The sequence below is a fragment of the Lagenorhynchus albirostris genome, chromosome 1 (genome assembly GCF_949774975.1).
Source record: "Lagenorhynchus albirostris chromosome 1, mLagAlb1.1, whole genome shotgun sequence".
NCBI lineage: Eukaryota > Metazoa > Chordata > Mammalia > Artiodactyla > Delphinidae > Lagenorhynchus > Lagenorhynchus albirostris.
In genome coordinates, this window is record NC_083095.1 from 162,806,531 (window position 1) to 162,827,525 (window position 20,995).

The following is a 20,995-nucleotide window of genomic DNA, read 5'->3' on the forward strand; positions in this document are numbered from 1 at the left end:
AGCACAGATCTGGATGTATTTGGGCAGTGCTTCTCATAGTCTAACGTATATGCGCATCACCTAAGGATCTTGTGTAAATGCAGATTCTGATTCAGTAGGTTTGGAGTGTGGCCTGAGATGCCTTGTTTCTGACAAGTTTCCAAGTAGTGCCAGTGTTGCTGGCAACAAGACAAGTTTGGGATGTGTTCGAATACTAGCAGTGCATCCATACTTAGTTATTTTTGCAGTGGTGCTGTCACTCAGGTTTGGAGTCTCTGGGTAGACAGTAGTTAAACTGAGGCTGCAGAATGAGGATATGAAGTAAGTTTGGGTTGCTGGGTAAAGCCGGAGAATAGGTGTATCTCTGAATAGCCTCTTCTAGCAGGCTTTTGTGTGTGTGTATCTTCCACAGATGATCCCCATTTTTAGATAATGGCTCAGAAGTTTAGTGGCTTGCCCGGGCTTACACAGCCAGCGGGAGTGTGGGCCTGGGACTGAGGTAGTGCCCAGTGACCTCTCCTCACTTAGTGTGTGACGAGGGAGCCGTGCTGCCCGGCATTAGGATCTGGAGTCACTGTCTTTAAATGTTCTCCCATGTTAGCAGGCGTGTGCTACAGCTGCTCCATAGGAGGTGGGAAGGGCAGGGGACTGGAAGAGCAGCTGTGGTGCTAAGAGGAGATGAGGGAAGCTGGCACAGTCTCTACACAATAGGAGCCCAGCATGCTGGATTAAGTCTGGGCACCCATAGAAACAGGCAGTGGATTTGCCGTGGTTTGGTCAGGCCTCTGTTGGGGATGAGAGGGATCCCCAGGACCATCTCTTCTAACCCCACAGAGGCCATCAGGAATCCCCCACTTGCTCTTGGGCAGAGCAGGCAGCTCATGCAGCTGCCCCCTGGCTGGTGCTGACACAGGCCTGGCTTCTCTCTGTTTTTCTCCGCTCCACCCAGGTGTGCTTCAAGTACTTCTGCCGGAGCTGCTGGCACTGGCGGCACAGCATGGAGGGCCTGCGCCATCACAGCCCCCTGATGCGGAACCAGAAGAACCGAGATTCCAGCTAGAGGAGCTGGCCTTGCCCAGTGGCCTGTGGCGCCTGAGGCTGGCAGGTCAGGCAGTAGCCTGCACCACCCTGCTGCCACTGGCCACCAGGGAGCTGGCTTCCCGAGGACAAGGGAAAATCGTAGTCACCTTTGCACTTGCTGAATCTGTCTTTGTTTCTGCACTAATTAATGCACAATGAGTTTTGTCGGATTTTGTTTTCAGGGGGTGTACCAGGGCAAGGACCCTTAGGCTCACCCTCCAAGCGACTCTGTAGTTTTCCCAGATTTTAGTTCCTCATTTTGCCGATGAAAAAGCAAAAAAGAACTACGTGTCCAGAAGGTATTGACACGATGCCTACATCTAGGTTTATTTATTAAAAGCGCTTTTTTACATTCCTTGCAATACTGATGGTGATGATGTGCAGGTCTCATTGGTTTCATTCTTGCAGTTGCCATACAGTGCCTTTCCATTTATTTAACCCCCACCTGAACGGCATAAACTGAGTGTTCAGCTGGTGTTTTTTACTGTAAACAACAAGGAGACTTTGCTCTTCATTTAAACCAAAATCATATTTCATATTTTACGCTCGAGGGTTTTTACCGGTTCCTTTTTACACTCCTTAAAACAGTTTTTAAGTCGTTTGGAACAAGAGATTTTTTTTTCTTTCCTGGCAGCTTTTAACATTATAGCAAATTTGTGTCTGGGGACTGCTGGTCACTGTTTCTCAGAGTTGCAAATCAAGGCATTTGCAACCAAGAAAAAAAATTTTTTTTGGATTTGAAACTGGACCGGATAAACGGTGTTTGAGTGGCTGCTGTATATAGTTTTAAATGGTTTATTGCACCTTCTTAAGTTGCACTTACTTGGGGGGGGAGGGTTGATAGAAGTTTTTAATCACAAAGTCACAGGACTTTTTTCTTTTGTAACTGAGCTAAAAAGGGCTGCTTTTTGGTGGGGGCAGATGAAGGCTCACAGGAGCCCTTTCTCTCAGAGGGGACAAGTACCCTTCCCTTATTTCTTTCATTTGAGAAATGTATGAAGCAACAGTTGCAGTTGACTGAAATGCTACTGGAATTTGAAAACTTGACTTTTTCTTTTTTTTCTTTTTTTTTTTTTTTAAAAAAAACGACTTGCCCCTCTTTGGGAAGCTGTGTGCCAAAGAACCAGTGTCATAACCCCCCCTCCTCCCTCCTGCTGAGCTGACGTTGCATTGTTGCATATCCCAGCTACTCTGTGGGTTTTGTGAAGCTGTGTGTGAAGTCTCTACCTCATTGTAGTATATGCAGGCAAGACTGCACTCTCCTACAGATGTGTGGAGTAAGCTGTGGTGTAGTTTTTTTGGCACATAATAAACACGTTGCAGCAGAGTTCTGGTTTTGTCTCTGTGTCTGAGCTGTGGGAAAAAGGGGGCAGTGGGACACCAAGATTCCAGAGTAAAAACCCACATTTCCTTGGATCTTCTGTGATGAGATTCCAGCCCAGGTTGATAGTGGGGCCATGTGGGGACTTGCCCCTGTAAGTCCTTCTTGGTCACTTCCGTGGTCAAATGCACCTCGGAGGTGCCTCTCTAGTAAGTGGGTACCTCTAGTCTAGGTATGAAAAAAGCCCTCACAAATAAACTTCTTGGGGCTCCTCTTTTCATAATCCTAGACTCAGCTTGGAGGAACTGGAGGCATAGCTCCCCAGAGGTCGGCATGAGCCACTTGTTCTCAGCTTCTCCTGTAAGCCTCAGAGCTGATTTTTCTTCTTGGGAGGCTTCCTATCTTTTGGAGTCAGCTGTGCTGACCCAGTTCTTTACTGAGTAGGAGTAAATTTTTGCTGTTCTTCAGGACTGTCATCTGGACTCTTTCTCACAGGCGGGATGCCAGGATTTTTGAAAGGGTCTGCTGATGATTTTTTTCAGGTAGGTTGTTCCTGGGCCCAGCTGCTGGAGTGATCTTTGGAAGATTCCATTTTAGTCTGCGGTGGAGGGAGCCCTGCACACTGAAGCATCCGTTCCGTGAGAGGTGCAAGAAGTCACTATCTTAGGGGGTGGGGAGTCCCTTCAGCCAAGAATGAGAGGCCTCATCTTTCCCTTGAGGCCTGATGGCAGCAGCATAGTTTGAAGTGTGCAGGTAAAGTAAACTGCATCTCTCTTGAAGGAGAGTCTGACTCTCCCTTTTGGTGTCCTGGTCTGTCCTGTCCTATCCTATTCAGAGAGTCATCTCTTCTCCCCTTTGGTCCCTCTTTTGTCCAGATGCTACTTTCAGGGCAAGGGCTTCCTGTCCTTCAGCCTTCCATTCTCAGTCAGTTCAGAGACTGACTGGACTGTCCAAGGTGACCAGGAGTTGAGTTGGGGGATGAAGCACAGCCTGGTGCCCCTTAACTCATCCAAACTGGGCAGCCCAGTCTTTCTTTAAGTCAGGCGGGGACTTGGAACCCACTTAAGCCAAGTTGGAGATAAGGAGCAGGGCACTCCCGAGGCTAATGAGGCTACCAGGGGTAGCCTGTGCTGGTGGCCTCAGAAGGACCTGGTTTGCGGATGGGTACAGCAGGAACAGCCTTATGACGGTGGTGGTTGGAGAGAGTGCCTCAGCTGGGAGCGCTACGGGTGAACTGGGCCCTTCACTTAAACATTTGAGAACTTGCTTTGTGCCGGGCACTGTTCAAGGCAAATACTGCCATGGAACTCATCCTTAGCTGAGAAAATTGAGACAAGTCACTGTGACGTGCTAAGAAATACTAGAGCAACTTTAAAAGGCTAGCAATGCTAAAAAAATGATAAAAGGATAGCAGTGTTACTTTGTATAAATTGGAGGGAAAGTTCCTCTGATAAGGTGACGTTTGAGCAAAGACTCGGAAGAAGTGAGATAATTCTTTCCCAGTTGTACCTGTGTCTCCACCAGGCTAGACACAAGTCTGTGACCCATGGATTGGGTGGGGATCCTGTGCACGGCGCCATCCCCTACTTCCTCACTTTTCCGCGCTCCCGCCTTCCTGATGGCTCTTAAGCCTTCATCCCTCTCCGCATCATGTGTGGGAGAGATACGCCGCCGCTCTTTGTCTAGGGCACTTTAATGGGCGACCTAACCACTGAAGAAGGGTCTAGAGAAACCTGCGTAAGACCACCCTAGTTGGGGCGGGGCGGGGCGGGTCAGCCACTCGCTACGCCCACTGGATGGCAATTGGCCATACTTCCGTTCCATTCCGCCCCGCCCCTCTAGGGGTCGCTGTGCCGCGCTTGCAGTCGGCTCAGCGCATTTTAGACTAGGCGGAAGCGGCTTTCTGGCCTGCGCTTTATAGGCCTCTCGTGCTTCCTGTTTCCTCTTTTACCAAGGACCCGCCGACATGGTAGGTGTTTTTGTTTCCAATCTGGTACCCCCCACAATCGTCCTCCATCCGCCACTTTGCACGGCCCCCAGCCCGCGAGGAGGGGCGCAGTACCCTGTGAGGCCGAAGCCTCCGTGGGCCGCTGGCTTCCGCGTTGACCCCGCGCTCCAGCACTGCCCGGCCGGCCTTCTCCCCCTCCTGGGCTCAGACCCAGCCCACGAACCCCGCTCCGGTTAGGGCGTGACGCCGTGCTGTTCCCCGGAGGGGGTTCCTGAGTCGCGAGTGACCCTGTGTTCTCCACTTGCAGGGCCGCGTTCGCACCAAAACCGTGAAGAAGGCGGCCCGGGTCATCATTGAGAAGTATTACACGCGCCTGGGCAACGACTTTCACACCAACAAGCGCGTGTGCGAGGAGATCGCCATCATTCCCAGCAAGAAGCTCCGCAACAAGATCGCAGGGTGAGTTCAGCCGGCGCTCGGCCTCCAGGGCCTGCTGGGAGACGGAGAGTCGTGGCCCCGCGGGTGGGTCGTGGGAGCTGGGTTAGCACTAGTCTCCCGCTGCTCCGAGAAGAGCGCTGGAGGTGTGCCTTTGCCGGGTTTCTTGGTGGGGTTGTCTTACGTTCGCGTTGTATTTGGCGGTTTGACTGGCGGGGGCGCTTGGACGAGGTTAGCCACAGTCGACCTCTGGAAGACTAACGTTAAGTAAGGGTGTACTCGATTTAATGCTAACTTATGTACACTGGAATTCGAAGTAAAGGAAATGAAGGTTGGGAGGAGGGGTCGTGAAGGTTTGTTGGGAGTACTTGATAGCTTTGAAAGCGAATTTGAATAGAGAGGATGTGCGACACCAAAGGGACAGGCATGCCTAGGTAAGTGGAGCTGCGTGTGGAGGTTTTGTGTATGTAGGAGGTTCAGAGTCAGGGCCCCCAAGGTGAATCCTCTCCCTTCTCACTGCGAGAAGAGAACTAAAATACACATCCAGACGTTCTGGGTACCAGTGGGAGCCAATGTGTGTTCTTGGGCATTTGTTCTTTGTAGCTATGTCACACATCTGATGAAGCGGATTCAGAGAGGCCCAGTGAGAGGTATCTCCATCAAGCTGCAGGAGGAGGAGAGAGAGAGGAGGGATAATTACGTGCCTGAGGTAAACTTTCTGGGTCTTATTCTGGATCTCTTGTTCATCCTGAAAGATAAAGCAGGTTCCTGAGAACCGTTTCAGGTACCTGGTTTTCAAAGGGACCTCAGCTGAGTCTTCATATACCCTTTGACCAGCTGTAGGTGCCTATAATTTACTTGCCTGTATGTTAGGTTCTGTTCTGCCCTGTTGGGATCATGTAAGTCCATTCTGTTTTATACATGAGAGCCTTTTAATGATGTTTGTTTGGTGACTTATGTCTTCTGGTTTGATTATTTGCCCTAGCATAGTATTTCTGCAGTATAAACCCAATCTTAAGGTTTTCTAAATACTGGATTCGTGGGATCCTACTGTATCCTCTCTATGCCACCCATCCCCGTCCCCCACCCCCTTTTTTTGTCCCTCATTTAAGAATCTTAGAGAAAAGGCAGGGAAGGTGAGAGATAACTCATTGCTATTTGGGGCCTGCCTTGTTCCTTGTAGGTCTCAGCCCTGGATCAGGAAATCATTGAAGTAGATCCTGACACTAAGGAAATGCTGAAGCTCTTGGTAAGTGTTTGCTGAATTCCTAAAGTAGGGCTTCCCTGGTCACCATCCATCAGTAGCTTTCTACTGTGGGTAATACTTCTAGGTAACACTTACTGAGTCTTTAAAATATATCAAGTAATCTCAATGTTTCTATATGGCGTTTCCCTTTTCCTCAGTGTGTCCCATGAGGCACATCCTGTTATTTACATTTTATAGATGATGAAATGGTAATTTCAAGGTGAGTAGGTGGCAGGGATGGGAATCCATCCACCCTTCTAACCACTAACCTAGACTGCCTTCAAAGTGGGTTTAGCTAGTTAGTGAAGGTTCATTTTGCTCTCCACACGAGGATAACTCCCAAATCCAGTGGCTGTTCTTCCAGGACTTCCAGAACACCCCTTCTCTCAGTTCCTTCTGTTCTCTTCTCGATTTTGTGGCTAGCTTCTCACATTTACCCCCTTGGTTCCATCCTTAGTTCTCTTTTCAGTCTGCCTCCTTACTTCTATATCTGTATGCTAATCACTCAAATGAGCTGTGGTCTCATTTCCAGTTGCTAACTGGGCACTACTTGGGTAGTTCAGCTATCTTCAATACAATCTGATAAGTGTCTCTTCTGTGACATATCTTAGTACTTTAGTAGTTTGGTGAAAGCATGAGCTTCAAAGTCCAGGAGGCAGTTGGTGATTTAGAGCAACTTTATTTTTCCTTTTTATGATCACGAAACGTCTTAAGACGTTCAGAAAGATAATGAATAGAGTGAACACCCATATACTACCACCTGGTCTCAGAAAAACATAACCAGTACAGCTAACGCCTGCTACAGATCATTTTGTCCTGAAATACTACTCTGGAATGCATCTTTTTAATTTCAACTGTAAAATTGGTTTTTGAGGATAGAATGAGGAATTAAATTCTGGTTATATGGTGGGCCCTTGGGTTCTTTTTTTTTTTTAACATCTTTATTGGAGTATAATTGCTTTATAGTGGTGTGTTAGTTTCTGCTTTATAACAGTGAATCAGCTATACACATGCTCTTGGGTTCTTTGCACTTAGATTGAGCCACCTTAAAGGCAGGCCCTGACCTTGTCCTACCACTATTCTACCCGGCCCTTCACAAATGTTGATTGCATAAGTGATGCCTCCTACCTGAGGGCTGGTCTTGGAAATGAAGTGGCACTGTATATGCCTTAGAGGAGTGATTCTCAAAGGGACAGATTTTGCACCCCACAGGGAACATTTGGTAATATCTGGACACATTTTTGGTTGTCAAAACTGGGGGATACTAGCAGACATTAGTGCATAGAGTCCAGGAATGCTGTCAAACGTCTTAAAGTGCACAGGACAGCTCCTTCATGGCTGACTGTGGAGGATCCTTCAGATCGCAGGTAGACCCCCTACAGAGTTTTATTGCTCTGGGGTGGGGAGGAGAAGGCTCTCTTGGTTTTCTGCAGGGTCCCACCAATCTGACCCCAAGGTTGTGGAGGCTGACAGAAGCATAGCCTAATGGTGGTGCCGGGGCTCTGGACACAGATCTCACCAGTACAGCCACACTAAGCCCCTTTTTATTGTTCCAGGACTTTGGCAGTCTGTCCAACCTGCAGGTCACTCAGCCTACAGTTGGGATGAATTTCAAAACACCACGTGGAGCCGTTTGAATCTTTCTGCTGTGCTGTAATATTTTCAATAAACCTCGGACAACAACCGTGCCTGTGTCATCTGTGGGGTTGGGTGCCGGTGGAGCTAAGGGCAGGAATTCTTTCTCAAGGGAGATGTATCCTGAAGAAGAGCGGTCTGCAGTGTGACGCATCTGTAAGTGGCCTATGGGCAGCGCCCATACAGATTATGGATGTGGTAGGAGGCCTGAGCCTGGACACCTGCATCACTTCTTTGGTTGCCAGCTCTACCCTTCTTGGTCCTCCCAGGCCCTGAGCACGCACTCTGGCTTCAGACAAAAGTCAGGAGATGCTTTTCCCTCCTCACCCTGTAGGCCCTGCTTCAGCCTCCTCCGAGTACATGCAGTTTGGGTTAATGAACCTGCCGGTCTTGAAAGGGTAACGCTCCTCATGTGTGTGAGGGTTGGGCTTTCTGTGGGTGGGAGATAGGATGGGTGTGGAGGCCAGTACCTGGAGCATAGGAGATTGAATGAGTGTGAATGGATGTGTGGGGGAGGATCAGTGAAACACAAGGGGATGTGTCAGTTCAAGGGAGGCTGAGCTCAGTGGGTGGATCCCGGGTGGGTGGATCTGAGCTTGGGGAGCTGCTGAGGCTGTGGGTCCAACTCTGTTGTGGAGAGTGCTGGGTCGGGCTGGTCCCTGCTGAGCAGTGGGAGGACAGCTTGCAGCACAGGCTCCTCTGCTTGACTGTCCTGGGCTGAGCTGGGCCTGTTTGTGTACATGTGCATGTCAAGATCTCTGCAAGGTAGTGGCAGGACCTAGGTCAGTCTGGCTCTCCATTGATCCTTGCACATCTGGTTCTGTGAGGCAGATACGTGCAACAAACATCCTAAAAATGTGTATTGTAGCAGTACAAAAATTGTAACAATTTTGATTCAATTTCAGACTTGAAAAGTTGCAAGAATATATAGCACAAAGAACTTTAAAATACTCTTACCCGACCTCAGCTCACATTTTGCCCCAATTGCTTTAATTCTGTCTCTATACACACTTTTTTTTTCTGATCCATTAGGATCAAGTTAGAGATGGGCCCTTTTGTTCCAAATATTTTATTGTCAGTTTGCTAAGAACAAGCATAACTGCAGATCAATGATCATAATCGGGAAGTCTAACATTGATATCATACTGTTACCTAATCCATAGTCCACTGTAAAATCTTGCCAATTTTCCCAATAATATCTTCCATAGTTTTCTTTCCTGGTTCAGAATCCAACCCAGAATTACTACATCTAGTTCTCATGTCCTTCAGCCTTCTTTCCATGTCTGTCTTGGAAAAGTATTGGCTGATTTTGTAGAATGTCCTTCAATTTGGGTTTGATGTCGGCTCACAATTAGATTTAATTGAGCTTTTTTGTGTAGGAATACAGATGGTCCCTGACTTAAAATGGTTCGATTTAAGATTTTTTGACTTTAGGATGGTGTGAAAGTGATATTATTCAGTAGAAACTACTTCAAATACGGAATTTTGATCTTTTCCCAGGCTAGTGATACGTGGTAGGGCTCATGATTCTGGGCGGTGGCAGTGAGCCACAGACCCTAGTCAGCTATGTGATCTCAAAGGTAAACCCAACAATACACAACTCTTTTTTTGTACCCATACAAACATTGTTTCACTTTCAGTACAGCATTCAATACGTGAGATACCCAATACTTTATTATAAAATGGGCTTTGTGTTAGATGATTTTGCCTAACTGTAGGCTAATGTGTTAGGACGTTACAAGTAGCCTCAACTAAGCTATGATGATCAGTAGGTTGTGTATTAAATGTATTTGTGACTTAGGGTATTTTCAATCTATGATGGGTTTATTGCAACATAACCCCATCATAAGTCAAGGAAGATGTGTACCACAGAGGAGATACTGTGTACTTGATGCATCATATTGGGAGGCAGAGAATACTTGGTGAGTTTTAGTGATGTTTACTTTGAGCACTTGGATTAAGGGGCATCTGTCAAGTTTCTCCACCGTAAGTTATAAGGAGGTATTTCGAGGCTAAATATCCTGTTCTTAAACTTTTCACTCACTAGTTAATAGCATCTATTAATATTTTAACTCCATTATTACCTTTCCATTTATTAGTATGTACAGTAAGGAAGAGCTTTCTCTTAAAACTTTTTCTTTCCATTTTTTGATGTGGAGTCGGGCATTCTCAGCAAATACTCTTGCCTTCTAAATACAGCTCCGTATAAAGAAGCCTTTCCTCTTGGTTTTTGGTGTCAATGATGAGGAAAGGGGTGGGCTTTCTGTTTGGGGGGAGAAATTAGAGCTGGGTTAAAATTACCAATGGGTAAGAAAATTAACAAAACGCCAAACCAGCAACAAGGCCATTTGCTGTGATGTTTGCCACACTCGCCTAACTAGGAGGCAGTGTCATTGCTATTCCACATCTGCCTTGGCTCTACCTCTAGGCCCTGTGCTCTAGATAACTTAAGATGAGGGATGGGAAGGGTTGGGGGAGGAGGAGGGAGCCGACTTGGGCTGCACGAAGAAGCTGTTTATCTTCCATCAGTGTTGAGGAGCTTCTCTAGGCCTTAGTTCTTTCATCTGTAAAACAAGACCTGTGCTCATTAGAACTTCCTGTGGAGCTTGTTAAAAGCAGGTGGCCAGGCCCTGCCCCTGATTTGGGCCGTGATTTGTGTGTTCAGGAGGTGGGTGGGGCCTGCGTGGGTGTTCCACAGGTACTTGCTGGCAGTTCCAATCCCAGTTGGGTTTGGAAACTGCCAGCCTAGCAACTAGCACTGGCTGGCCCACGGTGCAGTCTCCCATGTTTGGGGTCAGATAATGCTCTTCGTGTAAAATAGACAAGAGAGTCTTCTGCCTTCTGTGTCACAGATTCTGCTTCTTCAAGATTTGAAAGGCCCCAGGAAAGTTTTGGAGGTAATTATCTTCTTTTTTTCTATATTGCCCTTAGTTGTGTTAAAGTATAATTTTCAACAAAGTGAAATGGCTCTCATACAGATGGATATAAAATGAACACGTTAAGCATTTTTAAGAACTCAACTGAGATGTTACAGTCAGTTCAAAGGAGAAGTCAAGGACAAATTTGGAGTAAAAGAACGTTGAAATGAATTTATAAATGGACACGAGACTGACTTCTTCCACAGGAGGGAAGTCAGCTGAACCTCTACCCAACAGAATTTATTTATTTGCATTTGTCTATAGATAAGAATTATTTGTATTATCAGGTATCTATAACTTACAGAGTTGTAAAATAGCTCCAAGGCAGTGAAAGGTGCAGAGCCTCTCTATAGAATCCAAATCAAAACCCAGGTTGTTGCTCTTAACAGTTGAAGCACAAATTTTCCCCTCTATCTGTAAATTCATATTCTCTGTATTGCTTATGTTGTTAATATTTTTAATTTTATTAGTATATAATTATAGTTTTCTCATAATTAGGAAAACTCCGTTATGTGTCATTTTAAATGTTATGTTTGTTTTCTTTTCTAAATTAAACTTGTCAGATATTTATTTTATCCATAGTTTCAAAGAACTAGCACTTGGAGGTGTAACTTTCTTTTTACTTTACTTTTACTTTCCTCATTAGATACTGGAAAAAACATGGATTCAATTGTGAGGAATGTGAGTAAAGCTCATTTTCTTTTTCAACTGCAGGGGTCAGCAAACTATGCGCAGCTGCCTGTTTATGGGTAAGCCATGAACTAAGAATGGTTTTTCACATTTCTAAATGCTTTAAAACAATAGCAACAACAAGAGGAGAATACTGTGGCCTGTGGAAACTATACGAAATTCAAATCAGTGTCTACATACAGAGTTTCATTGGGGTGCAGCCACATTCATTTGTTTACAAATTGTAGATGGCTGTTTTCCTGATGCACTGGCTGAATTAAATAGTTGCCACAGAGACAGTACGCAGCAGTGTTATCACTTTGCAGTACAGACTGCAGTTATACATTTATAACTCAATAGTGTTATGAGGGCCATACCTATCACCATATCGTGACATTTAATTTTTTAAAAATTATTGGTGCATACTTAACGTTAAAAAAGAGCCCCCCCCCCCCCCCCCCCCGTCTAAGAACGCGCAGGGCGACGGCGGCCGGGGTGGGGGTGCGCGTGTGCCCTGGGCCCGGGCCCCCCGGGAGCCATAATCCTGGAGGGACCCGCTCCCAGGAGTCATGTCTCTGCGCCCCGGCCCCCGGGAGACATAATCCCTGCGCCCCGGCTGGGCCCCTAGGAACCGTGTCTACAAGTCCCGGGGGCCAGCGTGGCAGGGGCTGGCGTGGCAGGGGCCGGCGTGGCAGGTGCTGGGCTCACTCCGGGAGGCGGCAGGCGCTGCGAGCCCCTTCCCGCTGGGGCGCCTGTGCCGCGGACCAGCGGCTGGGGATCGCGAGGGACAGGAGCGCAGCGGACAGAGAGGCCTGGGCGCCGCCGGTTCATGTTGCTGTTTACGCTGCGGGCGCGCAGTGCCCCCGCCCGCCCGACAGCCCGCTGCTCCCCCGTCGGCTCCAACATGCCCTCAGTGCGCCTGCCGCTGCGCCCCCAGGCGCTAGACCGCGCGGCCGCCATGGGGAATGGTTAATCCTGTCTGGCCTGTATATCGGCAACTTCAAAGATGCCAGAGAAGAACAAGATGACACACATTCTGTCTCTGCACGACGGCGCCAGGCCAACACTGGAGGGGGTTAAATACCTGTGCATACCAGCAGCGGATTCACCATCTCAAAACCTGACAAGACATTTCAAAGAAAGTGTTAAATTCATCCACGAGTGCCGCCTGCGAGGTGAGGGCTGCCTTGTTCACTCCCTGGCCGGCGTCTCCAGGAGTGTGAGTCTGGTGGTTGCATACATCATGACGGTCACCGACTTCGGCTGGGAAGGTGCCCTGTGCACTGTGCATGCAGGGAGGTCCTGTGCAAACCCCAACCTGGGCTTCCAGAGGCAGCTCCAGGAGTTTGAGGAGCACCAGGTCCATCACTTCCGCCAGTGGCTGAAGGAGGAGTACGGAGAGAGCCCTTTGCGGGATGCGGAAGAAACCAGAGGCATTCTGGCCACCCCAGGGATTCTGAAGTACTGGGCCTCTCTCAGAAGACTGTAATGTACCTGAAATATTGCAAAGCCAGAGTTTGGGTGCTGCCCAGAAGAAAAGCAGACAGAGTTTAGGTGCTGCCCAGAAGAAAAGCAACCAGAGTTCATTTTTCAGTGTCCAGAAGTAATTTGTGAACTCGCCTGTTTTCATTTTAAACAATATATATGCAATTGTGTCATCAAAAAAAAGAAAAAGAAAACTGGGCTTTAAATGTTATGTTTTTAAGGTATGAGTAACCCATTCATTCGGTAGGCAAGGGAAGCTGTTTACCAATGGTGAGTTAATTTCTCTGGAAGAAACGTGTGCAGAGTAAGTAAACTTATTTAAAACTATTAGCCTTTGGGTGAGAATGGTTGCTTAAAGGGGTGAGAATCGTTGCTTAAAGGGTTGAGAACATTGGGAGCAATATCAGTAGTCAATTCAAAACAAGGCAAATGATTTGGAATGGTTTTCCTTGGTTCTTGATGAGTCAAATGTTACCAATACTGCTCAGCTGTTATGCAAGGGTCAATGCCAACTTTGAAGAGTAAAGAATTAGCCTCTAGAATAATCTGCGTAGAACAGCTACAGGTGAGAATAATTTTAAAGATGAGAAATCACTGATTCAGTATAACCTGAAGTGGGAATTGGCTGAGCTAATGTTACAGCTGATTTTGGTAGAAATACATGCAGAGCAGAAAGGGCTTATTTGGACAGACTTCAAAGCTTGCAGAAACGTAAAGTGTTTAAAACCTGTGTTATTCATTATGTTACTCATTAATACGTATTCTGTAGAAAATATCTAAATTTCAATTATTGAACCAGTACTGTTAGCAGTGAATTTTACTCTCATAGAGTTGACCATCATCAGTTCCATGAATTTTGGTAGTTGTATTTAACTGTGGTAAAGTTTTTCTTAACATATAATATTTGTTATTTTAACCATTCATAATTGTATAATTAGAGGCAATAAATAGTTTACGGTGTTATGGTAACCATCATCACTATGTCTAAAACTTTTTCCTCATCCCCAACAAAAACCGTGTACTCGGTAAACAATAACTCCCTATTCCCCATATCACATTTTGTTTATCCATTCATATTTTGGTGGACATTTTGGTTGCTTCTGCTTTTTGGTTGTTGTGCAGAATGCTGCTATGAACATGGGTGTACAAATATCTGTTTAAATCCCTGCTTTCAGTTATTTTGAGTATATCCAAGAACTGGAATTGCTAGTTCATGTGGTAAATCTATGTTTAATTTTTTAAGGAAATGCCGTACTATTTTCCACAGCAACTGCACTATTTTACATTCCTACCAGCAGTGTACAAGTTTCTCCACATCCTTGCCAAAACTTGTTACTTTCTGGGGTTTTTCTTGGTTTTGATTTTGTTCTTTTGATAATAGCCATCCTTGTGAGTGTGAAGTGGTATCTCATTGTAGTTTTGATTTGCATTTCCATAATGATTAGTGATACTGAGCATCTTTTTAGGTGTTTATTGGCCATATGTATATCTTCTATGAAGAAATGTCTGTTCAAGTTCTTTGTCAGTTTTTAAATTGGTTGTTACTGAATTGTAGGAGTTCTTTGTATATTCTGGATATTAATTCTTTATCAGATATGATTTGCAAATATTTTCCCTCATTCTGTGTGTTGTCTTTTCTCTCTGTTGATAATGTCCTTTGATACACAAAAGTTTTAACTTTTGATGGAGTTCAATGTGTTATTTTTTTCTTTTATTGCTTATGCTTTTGGTGTCATATCTAAGAATCCTTTGCCAAATCCACAGGCATGAAGAATTACTCCTATGTTTTCTTTCAAGAATTTTATGGTTTTAGCCCTTATATTTAATCCTTTGATACATTTTGTGTTAATTTTTGTATATGGTATGAGGTAGGGGTCCAACTTCATTCTCTTGCATATGGAAGTCCTGTTGTCCCAGCATCATCTGTTAAAGAGACTATTCCTTTCCCATTGATTGGACTTGAGACCCTTGTCAAAAATCAGTTAGCCATAAATGTATGGGTTTGTTTCTGAACTCTCAGTTCTATTCCATTGGTCTATAAGTCTGTCCTTCTGTCAGTCCACAGCATTTTGATTACTGTAGCTTTGTAGTGAGCTACGAAGTGTGGGTCCTTCCACTTTGTTCTTTTTTAAGATTTTTTTTTTTTTTTTTGGTCTACCTGGGCTGTGTAAGTTTGCTAGTGCTGCCATACAGAATACCACAGACTTAAACAGTGATTTATTTTCTTACAGTTCTGGAGGCTACAAGTCCAAGATGAAGATGTAAGCAGGTTTGATTTCTCCCGAGGCCTCTCTTCTTGCCTTGGAGCTGGCTGTCTTCTTGCTATGTCCTCACATGCTCTTAGCCCTGGTCTCTCTGTATCCAAATTTCCTCATCTAATAAGGACACCGGTCAGATTAGACTAGGGCCCACCCTAATGGACTCATTGTAACATAATTACCTCTTTAAAGGCCCTGTCTGCAAATATAGTCACATTCTGAGGTACTGGAGGTTAAGGCTTCTGCATATGAATTTTGGGGAATACAGTTCAGCCTATTACATGGACTCCATGCACTGAATTTGAGAATCAGCTTTTCCATTTCTGCAAAAAAAGCCCACTGGAATTTTAATAGGAGTTGCTCTGAATTTTGTAGATGGCTTTGGGTAGTATTGACATCTCGACAGTATTAAGTCTTCCAGTCCATGAGCATGGGATGTCTTTCCACTTACTTAGATCTTCTTTAATTTCTTAGAGGAATATTTTGTAATTTTCAGGGAACAAGCCTTTCACTCCTTGCTTAAGTTTATTCCCAGGCATTTTATTCTTTTAGATTGTGCTATTGTGGTATAATAAGAAATATATATTTGGTCTTTCTCCCCAGTTCTTGGCATAAAATCTTCTAAAACCCTTGGAATTTCCTGAGTGTTATTCATAATAAGCCCCTTTCAACCATACCTGAGTTTATGCTAATGAGGTGACTCTTGGTGGGCTGTAGATCACTTCAGGATGGGGGCTAGTTGCTAGAGGAACCAACCATGTGAATAGAGGATTGGAACTTTTTAGCCCCCCCCCCCACCTCTGTGGAGGGGAGGGGGCTGGAAATTGAGTTAATCACCAGTAGCCAATGATTTAATCCATCACGTCTACATATTTGAACCTCCATAAAAACTCTTAAGTGATGGGGTTTGGAGAGCTTCCAGGTTGGTGAATGTGTGCTGGGAGGGTGGCACATCCCTTGGGGACAGAAAATCCTGTGCTGAGGATCCTTCCAGACCTCACCCTATGTACCTCTTGGTCTGGCTGTTCATTTGTATCCTTTATAGTAAACCAGTAATAGTAAAGTTTATCTCCAAGTTCTGTGAGCTGTTATAGCAAATTACTGAACCTGAGTTGGAGTCATGGGAACCCCCAGTTTGTAGCCAAATCAGACAGAAGTATGGGTAACCTGGGGACTCAAAACTTGTGACTAGCCTCTGAAGTAGGGGGATTGAGATTTTAATCTGTGGGGTCTGTGCTAACTCTGGGTAGTGAGTGTCAGAAGTGAAATAAGTTGTAGGGCACCCAGTTGGTGTCTACAGAGAACTGGCAAATTGCTTGGTGTGGAAAACCCACACATAGATATTATTGTAAATTGAATTGATTTCTCAGTTTTCTTTTCTAATTATTCATCACTGGTATATAGAAACAACTGATTTTTGCAATTTTGCTGAATTTGTTGATTCACTCTAGTAACTTTCTTGTACATTCCTTGGGATTTTCCATGTGTAGGATCATGTCACCTGCAGATAGTTTTACTTCTTCATTCCCAATTTGGATGCCTTTTATTTCTTTTCTTGTTTAATTGCTCTGCTAGAATTTCTAGTACAGTGTTAAATAGCAGTGGTGAAAGCAGGCATTCTTGTCTCATTCATGAAATTACAAGTAAAAAGCTTTCAATCTCTCATCGTGAAGCATAATGTTAGCTGTGGTTTTTTTCATAAATGCCCTTTATCATGTTGAGGAATCTTCTCTCTATTCCTAGTTTTTCTGAGAGTTTTTATAATGAAAGAGTGTTGGCTTTTGTAAATGCCTTTTCTGTATCAATTGAGATGACAGTATGTTGTTTTTTTCTTCTACTACTGTGATATATTACATTCATTTTTCTCTTATGTTGAACCCTTGCATTTCTATTATAAATTCCACTTTGTCATGGTATATAATCCTTTTAATGTGCTCAGTTTGGTTTGCTAGTATTTTGTTGAGGATCTTTGCATTGATACTCATAACGGATTGATTTGTAATTTTCTTTTTTGTGATGGTCTTAATATGGCTTTGGTATTAGGGAAATGCTGACCCCATAGAACGAGATGGAAAGTGTTCTCCTAGTTTATTTCTTTGAAGAGTTTGAGAAGGACTGGTGTTAATTGTTCTTTAAATTTTTGGTAGAATTTACCAGTGAATCCATGTGGTCCTCGATTTTTCTTTGTTGGGAAATTTTTGATTACTGATTCAATGTTTTTACTTGTTATAGGTCTAGTGAGATTTTCTGTTTCTTCAGTCAATATAGGTAATTTGCGTGTTTCTAGGAATTTGTCCGTTTCATCTAGGTTATCCAATTTTAGAACCCAAAGAAGGATTCCAGTTTTTTTGCTGCTGTTGTTTATTTATTTTTGGCTGTGTTGGGTCTTCGTTTCTGTGCAAGGGCTTTCTCCAGTTGTGGCAAGTGGGGGCCATTCTTCATCACGGTGCGCGGGCCTCTCACTGTCGCGGCCTCTCCTGTTGCGGAGCACAGGCTCCAGACGCGCAGGCTCAGTAGTTGTGTCTCACGGGCTTAGTTGCTCTGTGGCTTGTGGGATCTTCCCAGACCAGGGCTTGAACCCGTGTCCCCTGCATTGGCAGGCAGATTGTTAACCACTGCGCCACCAGGGAAGCCCTCCAGTTTTTTCTTCTGTTAAACCTTGGCTATTAGGAGCTAGGGAGTGAGAAAATGTGTATGTATGCATGGATAGTTGAATATAAATATATAAAAATGTATTTTTATTTATAAAAGTGCAATTTGATTTAGGACTTCAACCTAACAAATTCAGCTAGCAAAGCAAGATATTTTCCTTCTTAAAAGAAAATGAATTTTTTTTCATTTTTAAGATTGTTTTTAATTATTTGAACAGGCAGCACGTCACATGGTTCACAATTCAAAAGATAAAAATGAGCTTACAGTGAGCAATCTCCATCCAACTCATGTCCTCCAGGCTTCTGGTTCCCCCTTTGCACATGGAGCCCTGTTGTCAGTTTCTTTTGTGTCCTAGATATGTTACATGTACATGTGATGGGTTTTAAAGTGTGTCCACACATTATTAGGGCCCCCTCCCTTCAAGAGGTGTAGGTTTCATCCCTCCTCTTGGTTATGGGCTGGACTTAGTGACTCCCTTATAACTAATAGAACATGACAGAAGTGATAGTGTGTAACATCCAAGACTAAGTCATCAATATATTTTGTGACCTCCTCCTTGCTCTTTCTTGGATCAATTGCTCTGCGGCAAGCCAGCTGCCATGTTGCAAAGACACTGAGGAACTGAGGCCTCCCGGTAACAGCAATGTAAGAAACTCGTCTTGGAAGTAGACAGACCCTCCAGCCCCAGTGAAACTTTCAGATGACTGCAGCCTGGATAACACCTTTTTTTTCTTTTTAAAGAGTTCCCGGGTTTCTATTTTATTTTTTTGGCCACGCCGTGCAGCTTGTAAGATCTTAGTTTCCCAACCAGGGATCAAACCCGTGCCCCCAGCAGTGGAAGCATGGGGTCCCAACCACTGGACCGCCAGGGAAGTCCCAACATCTTATTTTTAAAAATTGAGATACAATTCATATACGATATAATTTTCCCTTTTGAAGTATAAATATAGTGGTTTTTAGTATATTCACAAAATTGTGCAACTCTCACTGCTGTGTAACTTCAGAACATGTTCAGTACCTCCAAAAGAAGCCTCATACCAATTCACTCCCCATTTCCCCACCCCCAGCCCATGGCAACCACTAATCTACTCTTAATTTCTATGGATTTGCCTGGAAGTTTCATATAAATGGAATTGTATAATATATGGCCTTTTGTGTCTGGCTTCCTTCACTTAGCATGTTTTCAAGGTTCATCCATGTTGTACTTCATTCCTTTGTATGGCTGGATAATACTCCAGTGTATGGATAGTACCACATTTTGTTTATATATTCATCAGTTTATGAACATTTGGGTTGTTTCCATTTTTTAGTTATTGTGAATAATGCTGCTATGAAATGTATAAAAATTTTTGTGTGAACATATGTTTTCATTTCATTTGAGTATATTACTTAGGAGTGCAATTGTTGGGGTCACATGGTAACTTGATGTTTAACTTTTTGAAAAATTGCAAAACTGTTTTCCAAAGTAGCTGCGCCATTTTACATTCCAACCAGCAACGTATGGGGATTCCAGTTCCTCCACATTCTCATCAAAACTTGTTATTAACTGCCTTTTTTGATGACGCCATCCTAATATGTGTGAAGTGGTATCTTATTGTAGTTTTGTTTTGCATTTCTCTGGTGGTTAAGGATGTTGAGCATCTGCTCATGTGCTTATTGACCATTTGTATATATTCTTTGAAGAAATGTCTATTCAAATCCTTTGCTCATTTAAAAACTGGATTATTTATCTTTTATTGTTGAGTTGTAAGAATTCTTTATATATTCTGATTTCTACGACCTTATCAGATACATGATTTGCAAATACTTTCTCTCATTCTATCAATTGTTTTTTCACATTTCTGATAGTGTCCTTCGAAGCACAGAGTTCTAAGTTTTGATGAAATCCAATTTATGTTTTTTAAAGTTTTGTAGTTTTAGCTCACATGTTTAGGTTCTTGACCTGTTTTGTGTTAATTTTTGTATGTTGTGTGAGGTAGTGGGTCCAATTTCATTCTTTTGTGTGTAGATATACAGTTATCCCAGCCCCATTTGTTGAAGACTGTTCTCTTCCCCATTGAAAGGTCTTGGCACCCTTGTAGGAAATCAGTTAATCATAAATGTAAGGGTTTATTTCTGGACTCTGAATTCTATTCCATTAACTTATGCCTATCCTTATGCCAGTATTACACAGTCTTGATTACTGTAGCTTTATAGAAAGTTTCAGGAACTGTGTGTATTCCAACTTCGTTATTCTTTTTCAAGATTGTTTTGGTTATTCAGGTCTTCAGTATTTCCATATGAATTTTTAGGATCAGCTTGTCAGTTACTGCAAAAAAAAAAAAAAGCAGTTGGGCCTTTAAAAGGGATTGCATTGAATCCATAAATCAATTTGTGGACTTTATTAGTTTCCTAGGGCTGCCATAGTAAAAACCACAAACTGGGTGGCTTAAAACAATAGAAATTTATTGTCTTATAGTTCTGGAGGTTAGAAGTCTGAAATCAAGGTGTCTTCAGCGCCATGCTTCCTCTGAAACCTATAGGTGAATCCTTTCTTGTCTCTTCCTGGCATCTTTTTATAAGGACACCAACCATATTGATTTAGGGGCACACCCTATTCCAGTATGACCTCATCTTAACTAATTACATTTACAAATGACCCTATTACAAATAAGGTCACATTCTGAGGCACTAGGGTTAAGATGTGAACGTATCGTTTTGGGGAGGACACAGTTCAACCCTTAACAGGGACTACTGTGTGCCTAACAGTATTAAGTCTCCCAATGCATGAACATGGGATATTTTTCAACTTATTTATTTCAGTGATATTTTGTAGTTTTCAGTATACAAGCCTTGTACTTCTTTATTCCTAAGTAATTTTATTCTTTTTGATGCTATTATAAATGGAATTTTCTTAATTTCATTTTTTGAAATTGAAGTGTAGTTGATTTACAATATTGTGTTAGTTTCGGGCGTACAGCAAAGTGATTCCGTTATACATATATATGTGTGTGTATATATATTCTTTTTTTCGATTCTTTCCCATTATAGTTTATTACAAGATTTTTTTTTTTTATTACAAGATTTTGAATATAGTTCCTTAACTTCATTTTTTGATTCTATAGCAATAGACTTGACTTTTTTTCTTTTTGGCTGCACTAGGTCTTATTTGCAGCATGCGGGATCTTTTAGTTGCAGCATGTGAACTCTTAGTTGCCGCATGTGAGATATAGTTCCCTGACCAGGGATCGAACCTGGGCCCCCTGCATTGGGAGCACAGAGTCTTAGGCAGTGGACCACCAGGGAAGTCCCTACACTTGATTTTTATATTATTGAAATTGTATCTTGCAACCTTGCTACTGTTGGGGAGAAGGACATTTCCCCCCTACC

At 43.6% G+C, this 20,995-nt stretch overlaps 3 protein-coding genes across 7 annotated transcripts in view; all 3 read left to right on the forward strand.

Annotated features, from left to right (window-relative positions):
- Positions 1-2,386, forward strand: part of CPEB1 (cytoplasmic polyadenylation element binding protein 1) — a 100,041-nt gene extending 97,655 nt beyond the window's left edge. For all 5 annotated transcript variants that reach the window (XM_060157784.1, XM_060157777.1, XM_060157762.1 and 2 more), the window contains one exon: positions 929-2,386. In XM_060157784.1, the coding sequence (XP_060013767.1) occupies positions 929-1,039 (111 nt within the window). In that variant the 3' untranslated portion in view covers positions 1,040-2,386. The remainder of the gene's footprint in view (positions 1-928) is intronic.
- Positions 2,387-4,212: 1,826 nt separating this feature from the next.
- On the forward strand, positions 4,213-7,692 carry RPS17 (ribosomal protein S17). The gene is made up of 5 exons (XM_060120810.1): positions 4,213-4,349; positions 4,636-4,787; positions 5,367-5,472; positions 5,947-6,012; positions 7,566-7,692. Exons 1-5 carry the CDS (start codon positions 4,347-4,349, stop codon positions 7,644-7,646), a joined length of 408 nt encoding a protein of 135 aa, XP_059976793.1. The 5' UTR covers positions 4,213-4,346; the 3' UTR covers positions 7,647-7,692.
- A 4,545-nt stretch (positions 7,693-12,237) lies between these two features.
- Positions 12,238-12,952, forward strand: LOC132503923 (dual specificity protein phosphatase 22-like). The gene is made up of 2 exons (XM_060120820.1): positions 12,238-12,752; positions 12,786-12,952. The coding sequence occupies exon 1, from the start codon at positions 12,238-12,240 to the stop codon at positions 12,718-12,720; it is 483 nt and encodes a 160-aa protein (XP_059976803.1). The 3' UTR covers positions 12,721-12,752; positions 12,786-12,952.
- The last annotated feature ends 8,043 nt before the right edge of the window (positions 12,953-20,995 follow it).